General features: G+C 45.4%; 1 protein-coding gene across 3 annotated transcripts in view; it reads left to right on the forward strand.

Moving 5' to 3' along the window:
• Positions 1-10,769, forward strand: part of lmo3 (LIM domain only 3) — a 44,601-nt gene that overhangs the window by 32,496 nt on the left and 1,336 nt on the right. The window contains exons 3-5 of one of the 3 annotated variants that reach the window (XM_056425048.1): positions 2,187-2,312; positions 2,440-2,541; positions 2,623-2,864. In XM_056425048.1, coding sequence (XP_056281023.1) covers positions 2,187-2,312; positions 2,440-2,541; positions 2,623-2,686 — 292 coding nt within the window. In that variant the 3' untranslated portion in view covers positions 2,687-2,864. Of the gene's footprint in view, positions 1-2,186; positions 2,313-2,439; positions 2,865-10,769 lie in introns of those variants that run through there. The other 2 variants (XM_056425049.1, XM_056425050.1) reach the window with 2 other exon arrangements.

Consider the following 10,769-nt stretch of genomic DNA (forward strand, 5'->3'; position numbering starts at 1 on the left):
GCTCAAAGGATAAAAGGCATAATTCTTTTAATTAAGTCAGCACTAATCCATGGAATTGGCCCTCTTTGTTGCCTCCCACCTACAAGAGATATCCTTCATTGTCTCCAGGTGTGTTGACAGTGGCTCTTAATTCTGTAGATATTCATGAGGGCACAATCTATCTGCTTCCTTTGCCTCGGGGAAACATACTTTCTGAAGGTTAATAAACAACCCTGCATATCCCGCGCCCTGAGATCATTTATCAGATTGCGATCTCTTACAGACTCGGAGAGTGGCACGCCGTTTTATCATTTTAACAACGACGGCTAAAAGTGCCTGAAGAAGTCTGCCTAATAGGTTATTTTGTTATATGATTTCGTTATCAGATTTTATTTTCCCCTTGCTAGTCTGGTCGAGGCCGCTGTGTAGTAACAGCCCTGAATCCCTAATGAATGCTCACATTAATGTCCCCGGAGCAGGAAGAGAAATAATAGGGTCCTCCCTGGGCAGTGCGAGCCATGGCCATCTATTGCCACAGCACAGGCTGGTCCTTACTGCTGTTGCCCAGCTCTGGCAGACCGGTTCTGGGCCCTGATCCAGAGGCCCGGTCGGTCTCAGCAGCTCATGTTAGTGTGTTTACTGTCAATCTCCTTGACAGCCGTCACTCTGGTTGTCAGCGGCACCAAGAAGCTGCACGAGCGGTCAGGGCTTCGTGATTCTGTTGGGAGCATTTCACGGTTCTAATGTGATGCAAGCGTTGGGACACGATGGTGGGCGGTATCCATACTTATCTATACTCATCTATACTCCTTATCCATACTTCTTATCTATACTTCTTACCCATACTCATCTATACTCCTTATCCATACTTCTTATCTATACTTCTTTTCCATACTCATCTATACTCCTTATCCATACTTCTTATCTATACTTCTTATCCATGCGTCTTATCTATACTTCTTTTACAAACTTTTCTCTCCTGCTTATCCATATTTCTTATCCATACTTATCTATACTTCTTACACATGCTTCTTATCTATAATCATTATCCATACTTATTATCTATAATCCTTATCCATACTTATTAACTATACTTCTTATCCATACTTCTTATCTATAATTCTTATCCATACTTATCTATACTCCTTATCCATACTTATTATCCATACTTATCTATACTTCTTATCCAATGCTTCTTATCTATACTTATATATACTCCTTGTCCATAGTTTTAATCCATACTTATCTATACTTCTTATACATGCTTCTTATCTATACTCATTATCCATACTTATTATCTATAATTCTTATTCATATTTCTCTATACTCCTTATCCATACTTATCCATACTCCTTTTCCAAACTTCTTATCCATACTTCTTATCCATACTTATGCGGAGTCACAAATTGCAAAAATGATGGACTTGTTTTGTCCATCGGGACAATGGTGTATATTTAACTTTAGATTTTCGGAAACTTTTATGAAGACTGAGATCTCATGTAGCCAAAGAGTTTATGTTTTCCAGTTTGTTTTTGTCGTCTACAAACTACTGGACCTCTTTTCATGGAACTCAGTGGAAGGGCTTATCATGGACCGTGGAAGAACCCATTACATTTTTTAGATACACAATACCTTTCACTTTATTCAAAATTTCGAGATAGAGCACTTGGCCTTGGTGGAAGTCTTCTCTCTTCGAGTGCCCTTCTACTTTTTATTGGTTTTTATTTCAAACTAATGGACTGAAAAAATCCCCTGACAGCTTTTAGTTTGAAGTTTTCATCAGAGCACGTATGACAGCAGTGAGCGTTCGTATTAAATGGCGTATCATGCCATCCAGTCAGTTGGAAACCTGAACGCTCTGGAGAAGATCCATAAGACCCACACCTCAATAACAAGCACCACTAGAAGGGCAGACCTCCGCCAAGGCTGTTCCATAAGTAAAAGATAATGTGTGTATCCCTCCCATGATTTGGATCTGCTTCTGAATTTAATGTTGTTTTTTTTCGGTGGGCCACGCTGAAGCCTTTGACCAAAGGTCCATGAAAATAGGGCCAGTAGTTGTTCCACGATCCCGCTGACAAACGAGAAACCGGACCGGAAACCCGAAAATTAAGAAGTCAAATCAAGACTTCCTGTTGAGTCCTGAGGTTCTGGGGGAATCGCTAACAATCCCGTGTCTCCTTTGTGTCTTCTTTGTGTCGTCTCAGGTTGTTTGGCGTCACGGGGAACTGTGCGGCCTGCAACAAGCTCATCCCGGCCTTCGAGATGGTCATGAGGGCCAAAGAGAACGTCTACCACCTGGACTGCTTCGCGTGCCAGCTCTGCAATCAGAGGTGAGCGATTGGATGGGCTCCCCCCCCCCCCCCCCACTGTACCTGCATCTTGGCCGATGGCCGGTCAGGGAGGAGAGTCTGCAACGCGGTGAATCTCAAGTGCTGCTGAAAAATTCCCACGTTGTAGATTCATCACTCTAACCGGTGGCCGGGAAGACACAACCTGGGCCTCGGGGACACCTGCTGGACCTGGAGCAGTGATTACAATCCTACACTACTGCTGTGCGCTGTACGTCTGGAGCGACAAGTGCACTTACATGTCCATACATATGCTCCACATCAGTCTTCATTAACGGGCCTCCTCCTGCAGCCTGGAGACGGGATGTGGCCAGAGACACGGCAGCAGAGGAGAGGGAGCTGGATGGAGGCATTGAACTCAGTGAAAAAACCTTGTTTAATCAAAGCTAGAGTCACACTTACTGATCCTCACTGGTACCCAATGGGTTTATTATGTACATTGTGACAATGTATTCCTGTCCAATACAACAGCCCTAAAATATGTCCCATCTCCGCGACGTCGATCATATTCCGTATCTGAGTTCATAGCTATTGGTTGTGGATTTGAATTGTAATAATGCTTTTGTCCACCCTCAGTTACATACAGGGAGTATTAGAAACATTAAAACACACGTTTCTTTGTCTTTGTGCTTAAGATTTTCTCTGAAATGTCCAAATTTGCAATGGCCAGCTTCATCAAGATGACACCATTTCACTGGAGAGGGAGCAGTGTCTTGGAAGTGGACCAAAGTTGCTCATACAACAACAAAAACACAATCCCTCATACATCTCCAGACAGGATAGTGTGTGATGGACCGTATGAAAAGCAATGGCTGCCAATTTGGACATGGGAATGTCTTCAGATGAACCAGTATGTCTGACACTGGATGACAACCATGTCTAAAGACAACAGTTTCCTTCCCATTCTGACCCTAACCCTAACTGGTTGCATCCCACTGCCTCCCAGTGTCTCTTCAAGAATTCTGGATCGTTTCCATGTGTCTGTAATCTTGACGGAGCAGCCTTTCACATAGTGTCATCGAAATAGAAGCAGTCCTTGACCAAGTGTTCGTCAAATACCGACGTCTGGTCATCTGATACAGAGGCACTCCTTAATGTCTGCTTTCAACTAACTCCATTTGAGTTGCTAGCAGACGCTCAGATAAACTGACGAAGTGAAGAGCAAGAAGGTCCAAGGAGGGTAGGAGGCAGGTTGGACAGCGACAACAAACACGGGACTTTCACTCAAGAGACACCTGTTCTCGTCTCATGTAAAAACAATCAGCGTATCCCGTAGTTATGCTCAATAACTTCCATACGGAACAAATATACTTATTTTACACAACCATAGCCAACTTTGATATTTTGACCCAAACCATGATCTTGTTCCTAAATCTAACCGAGTAGTTTCGTCAAATCTGTGGGGAAGTCTATATTTGAAAAGATGTTTGTCTGTAACGAGAGGAAAATAAGAATCTGTCCCTGAACCTCGAGCGTCATATTCATACAGCGTCAACTGGCCGTCCATCGATATGTCAAGAGTTACAAAGTGAGAAAGTGTTACTGGTAGTCGTACGAATGAAAGTGAAATACTTGGTTGTTTAAATAATACACGACTAATCCCCTTAAATGCTGTCGGAAAGGAGGTTTTCACACGCCATTACAATTTGAAAAGGCATGCCGAAGCCCCAAAAGGTCTTCTCAGTGAATGTCGAACCTCTGCATGGTTCTGGGTACCTCTCAGAAACGTTGTCCACACAGGAGAGCCTCAAAGAATGCACGCTCGCACGTTTCATTGATGGGAAATCGTCTCGCAGCTGACGAACAAATAGAATGTTATCAACGGTTCTTTGAAGGTTACTTCCATCAACAACACAAACAGAAAAGCTCGGGGGAACGCCAGGAAGGTTACGCGTTGGCCGGCGTCCGATGTTTCTATCGCCTCTGTTCCCAAACTTGGCTGTGATGCAGACGGATAGACACAAGCACCCCCCCCCCCCCCCACACACACACACACACATAGGGAAAAGGCCATGTTACGCACAATTAGCACTGGGTTATTGTCTTGCCACTTCAGCCGGCTGCACCAGACAGCCTCTCCTAATGGAAGAAGTCAGCTAATCTTCATCAGCCGGGCCGAGGCAGGCCAGCTCTGCTCCTGCACATTAAAACCCATTAAAGCGCGAGCAAATCTTTCTTTTTACATTAGGCCAGTTGATGAACTGTTGAATAAAATCGACGTCAGTGTGTTTCACACGGTTCGCTGTGGCCTTCGCGAGCACCGTTCAGATGGCCATCACCATTTCACCGGGGCCCCCGGCCCAAGATTTATGGCGTGGCACCGGCTTTAATTGAAGCTGTTCCTCAGCTCTGACTTTTTGTTTTTTTTCCATTCTGTTTCTATATATTGGGGGAGAAACGCTTTAAAAGGTCGATCTGTTTGCATTGAGTTCACATCCAAGAGACGAGACATTTCAATGGGAGTGTGAACAACAAACTAGAGTTCGGATGCACACATGACTTGTGTTACTAGCGTCCAGAGCCTGCTCTGAGAGGAACCGTTTGCCAGATTGAGTTCAGAGCCGGTTTAAAGGAACAGTTGACGCCAAGATCAAAACTACAAACCGGAGTAATCTTTATCAATCGAGAAAGACGCTGTCCGTCCAGATGGCTGCCTTCTCTCCAACATAATGGAAGGAGATTGCTCTCTGCTTGAGGTTAACAGAAGCCGTGACCCGGTTACTCAAGATAATCCACAGACCTTGTTGTGAGCAGCTTCATGTGGGAACTATTCCGTTCTATCAAACTAGGCCTACCATCAAAGCGTGTCGGTATTCGCTCGTTACATGCAGAGTCTTTGCGAAATAAACTTTAATCTTCGAAGGAAACAACTTGGTAAGGTAAAGGAAAATAGCTTTGCCAGTTACGTGATGAATAAATCAACAGGGACTTGTGTCTGTGGTACCTGGATCTGACCCGTCCACCCCCACCAGCCCTGTGTGGGTTCATGATTACATGGATTACATCTGATTTGATTTCATGGGTTATCTGTGAATCACAGCCCATTAGTGTTTGTAAGTATAGCTACGAACGCCTGGCTAGCTGTGTCACCGCAGAAAGAAGCGTTCACCAAGCGTTCAGATTCATATTCAAATTTGAAGTGCCATCTACTTCCATTATTATGGAGAGGAGGCAGACATTTCTCCAACCGGTATCTCAAACACTCCAAAACAATCCAGAATGATTAAGAGCAGTCCACAGATGAGAGACATGTGCCTTTTGATTTGGGGGGTGGGGGAACTTTCCCTTTAATGCTATCTCAGCTGTGACCAGCATGAGCCAGTTTCTCAACATGTATATCCAGATAAATAGAACGACCTTTTACAAATGTTCCCAGCCTCAGCCTGAGATCTATCGGGAGATCTCACTTCAGATTTCCTGAATAGTTTCTCAGCGTCTCGTTGGCTGGAGACGGGCTTCTGGTCTGTGTCAGGCATACCGATCTGCACGTTCATCCACACCCCGCTCTGTGCCCTCTCGCTCCCCCAGCCTCAAACAAACATGAAAGCCCCCCTCCCCTCACCCCATTGACCCCCTTCCCCCAACGGGCCCTTCAATAAAGCAATCTAATCCATCTCACAAATGGCCCAGAGATTTCTCTGCGGAACATCATCAGAAAAATGTGAAATCTGATAAACAGAGCGGGCGATCGCGAGGTCAACAGGGGTCACGCCGTGTAATTATCCGGCGCTCCTGCGGGTCAGCCCCTGTTGCTGTTTGAAGGTTGGTCTCGCTACAATCACACACAACCACTCACTCATGCATCTCTCCATGCCGTCAGTTGCTTTGTGGTAACGTCCGCCCGACAGGCTCTCTGAACGACTCCAGTGGTCATTAACTAAGCGATGAAGGGCCTCGCTTAAGTTGAAGGCCAGTTTGTAGGCGGACAGAGAGAGCGGCCCGGTGGCTGAGAGTGGACATCTCCCGGCAGCCACGACTTTGAAACGGTATCAAGCTGAGGGGAGTGAATAGCTCCTGTCCCTGGTCTATCAGAGGAAATATAGGATCCTACATCGGCTCTGATTGCTCATGTCTGCACCCAACGTGGCCTTACTCTGTTAAACTGGACATAAATCTGCCGGCGTGACCTTCCCACCAGCCAGACCTGTTATTTTTCCTACCCCGAGCTGGTCGAAGTGAAGCGCCGCCGTGGTCTTCGGAGCCGAGGGGACGGGGGGGGGGGGGGGGGGCTAGTTCTGAAAGGAGAAGGGGTTGTCGGCGAGGGTGGGGGTGTTGGGGAATAAGGACAGAGATATGAGACTCCATCCAGCAAGCAGTTAGCCACAGATCAGCCCTGGGGGACAGCTAATCGATGGGGCTGTCGTCCAGCCTCATCATCGGGCCAGCGCTGGCCCAATTTCCCCCTGATGAGCTGGAGGCCACAGTCTAGGGAGGCTGAAGGAAGGTGAGAGTCGAGGGGAGCGCAGGAGAGCAGGATGGGTGACAGTGCATGGGGAAGGTCAGTGCTGATAAGGGAGGACGCTCCACACTGGAAGCCCTGGAAGGAGAGACTGACACCAATTGGGTTCAGCACAGCTCAGCTCAGCCACTGGTGGCTTGTATGTCACGGGTTAGGCTTGTTAGACGGGGGCCTAATGGCCAATAAGGGACACAGTTGTCACTTTGTGTATGATTGGTGTTGAGAACTGGGAGTCTGTGCAGCCAGCCTACTAGAGAACACAATTTCCCTGCGTAATCCGGCACAATTCCAAGTAAAGATGACACATTTCTTTACAAAATAAATGTCAGTTCCTCTCAGCTCATGTAAAATGCTCGATAAGTGTTCCAACCGAGAGATATTTTGAGCTTCTTTCCGTGGACCCGAACCGTGTTACCGTCAGAGCTCACAGCCCCCGGAGGATGACTCGTCTTTTCCACGGGATGCAAAGCGTGGATGCTGCATTTGGAAGAGCCTTTTGTGATGTATTCAAATGTGATGCAGCATTTAAAATACTGGCACTAGATGGGTACAGGGGAATCTATTCGCGCCTCCTCGTTGGGCCGGTGCGATTCGTCGATGTAGTCGACGTCATCGATTAGAAAATGGCGTTGATTGACACGGCGTGCGATGGAGCCCATTGGAAAGCATCCAATCCCCCAAAGTGTGGAAGTCATGGAGACGGAGACCCAACAATGTGGGGCTCAGAAACCTCTGGCAACTGGAAACGGCGTATCCGATACCCAAGATCGCTTCCTCAACGTTTAGGGAGCATCAACACGTGGAGCACGTTAGTTATCGCTCACTTCAAATATATTTTCTAAATGTCTTTTTGCAGCTTAAGTAATAATAAAAAAAGTCCGGACCTCTGCTGCTATGGTAACTAAATCTAAAGTCTTCTCTTTTCATTTTTCTGTTCATTTTACAGCCATGTATGACGTACAAAACGGTTTTAGTGTGGAAATTCTTTTTGCAAAAAAACATCCGATTATCCTCTCTGTGTATTACTCCAGTAATGAAATGAATTTATGTTCAAGTTTTAAGTTAAGAACTGAAATAAAAATACAGTTCCTCCAGTTGAGAGAAAGGGTTGCTACGACACACGGTGATGACATCGATAAGTCAGAGCACGGTTTCTGTTATCCTGGGACGTGTGTGAGAGGGGAACTGCATAATATATTTAAATATTTATTGATTATTATTATTATTTATATTTACTGATTTAAAACATTTTGATATGTATACAGTTAAATTAATTAATTAATATTATATGAATTACATAAAATATATTGGACATTTTAACCTTTAATTAATCAATATAAAATAATCCTTCGAGCAGTAAATTAACACACATTATTTAAGGTAGTATTTGCACCATCCACTCTCATGACACTTTATACTCTGGTGGGCTCGTATTGAACTGGATGGTGTAACTCGGCTGATATTATGGCTTCCTCCATTTGCGGCCACATTGTTTGATTAACAATTGATTTTTTGGGGGGGGGGGGGGGGCAGTCACCAGACATCAGTGAGCACTTTTTGTCAGAATGAGGGGGGGAAATAGAATCAGCATTTTTTCTTTTTTTAAAATACCCCATCAGCGGACGTTTAGCACAGTAACTACGGTTACGGACGTTTATCTACAGGCAAACACGCCGGCCTCCTCCTGAAACGAACCCGTCCGACATCGCACTCGTCTGCGGCGTGTCCTCGCGCCGCTGTCTGGTCGCCCGGCAGCAATCTGCCAGAGAAGATTTACAACGTGCTGTGACAATTAGGAATCGGTGTCAGCGGGCCGAGTGCGTCTGAACCTGCGTGTGCATCCTAACGGTAATTAGATTCCGTGCGGTTGAGACTGTTTTCCCTCTCTTTGACACTCTCCGTTTCTTCATTTGAGTGGAAAGTGAACACTCTAGTTAACACGGGGGCCTCCGAGGCAAATCGCACGGCATCGCAATACATCTTTTAAGTGTGTGTGTGTGTGTGTGGAAGCCATTCTTTCTCTTCCCTCCTACAACAAAAGGTCTCCAAAGACTCATTAGTCACAGTCACCTCCGAGTAGAGGAAAGGAGGGAAGTGAAGGCGGCGCGGGGGGACAGGGGAGGCTGACTGACTGTAAAGATGAAAACCGCGATATGACGTCCATACTAACAGGTGTGGTGTTAACGGGGCGCTTTAATGCAGGTGGAGCTGGAGGTGCGACACGTGGTAGACCAACATATGGGTGGCAAAAGAAAGGGAGAACCTGAACCTGTAGGTAACCAGATGATGAAAGCAGATGCTTCCACACACTGGATAAACCTTCATTAAACCAAATGCTACACGGTCGATACTCATCTCAAACTGGACTGGACGCCAATTTCAGAGATCTCGGTGCTTCAAATGAAGTAGTTCTGGTGAAAATATTTAAAGGATCAAACTGTATTCCCGTGTTTATGAACACACTGTCCGGAGTGAGGGAAAGGCCGACATGTAATTCAATTCAGATTATTTTGTATAGCCCATTCTCACAAATTACAAATTTGCCTCAGAGGGCTTCACAATCTGTACACATAGACATCCCTGACCTTTGACCTTTGACCTCACATCGGATCAGGAAAAACTCCCAAACAACCCTTTCACAGGGAAATGTAACAGTTGTTAGTAACAATGCACACATTCTAAGCCTCCTTCCCACTCACTTAAAAAAAAAAAAACTGACATCTGGATTGAAATTAATTCCAATGCAAATAACTGGCAGGTATTTATGGTCCCCAGCTCCAATCTGCAGGGATGGAAACCTGACCCCATGGTGGACGCCCCGTATTTAATATGCAAGAAAGAAAATCAAATGTATTAACGTACAAAACTCCTGTTCAAAAACATACAAACACAATGTTCTTCTCAACGCCACGAGACTCAGAACTAAATAAAACTCTCGGGTATCTTCCCCAGCTCCTGGTTGTCAGACATGAAGCCATAACTCAGAGTTATGAGACGTCCTCAAAGCGACTCCATCGACAGACAAACAATCCGACGCCACGTGACCACCAGCCTCTCGGCTGCTTCCTGAGCAGATGGATTGTTGGGTTTTTTGTACCCTTCTGTGATATTACGTACATTTACATTCATAGATCCATAATAGAATATAACAGATATGAAACGCGATGAAACGACCACGCCGTTTACATTTAAATACATTCAGAGTCGGCCCTGAAGCGGATTCATTATATCAGCGCTGAGCACCAATAACAGCTGATAATACTTCTTTTCTTTTTAACTCAAAGTCCAGTCGCCCCGATATGTCCCCATCGAGAGCTGCGTTCAAGATGCAAGGGTTTTTTCTTTCTTTTTTAAATTATTTACACAAAGGGGAAAAAGCTAATTAAGTTGTCTTGACGCTGTTGTAGGAACTAATAATTAGCCATAATTTACAATTTTCACTTTTGTGTAATACTTGAACTACTCATACTGTTATGTGCTTTTTGACAATTCAAGCAGTGCGATTTGTTCGATTTGTTCTGTGTTGTGATGGGGGAAATGAAAAATGACAAGTTCAATGTATAACTGTGTACTCTGCTTTTGAGAATAAACACAATTTACAAAAAAAAGATGCAACGGTTTTAAGGAAGTGGAAAGGTCGACGCAAGGTCATCCATGAGACACGCCCAGTGTCATGTCCTCGTCGTAACCGGTGCACAGATGTCACAGACGCTGGTGACATTTCACGGAGCGGAAACAATTTGGACCGTGTGAAATAAGTGGAGGGGCTGGGATAAGGGGGGGGGGGGCACTCAGAGTGGAGAGAGAGGGTGTCATGAATGGAGATCGAGTTGGAGTGGGCGGGGCCTCAGTGAAGACCAGTAGAGTTGAAACTCGGCCCAGATGAACGTGTGCTCGGTTTGCTCGTTAGCATCCCAGCATTAGCCACGACGCTGTTCACGCGTGAGAGAAATATTTCAGAATAAAGTTTCCTGCTGTAA

The sequence above is a fragment of the Pseudoliparis swirei genome, chromosome 10 (genome assembly GCF_029220125.1).
Source record: "Pseudoliparis swirei isolate HS2019 ecotype Mariana Trench chromosome 10, NWPU_hadal_v1, whole genome shotgun sequence".
NCBI classification, from domain to species: Eukaryota; Metazoa; Chordata; class Actinopteri; order Perciformes; family Liparidae; genus Pseudoliparis; species Pseudoliparis swirei.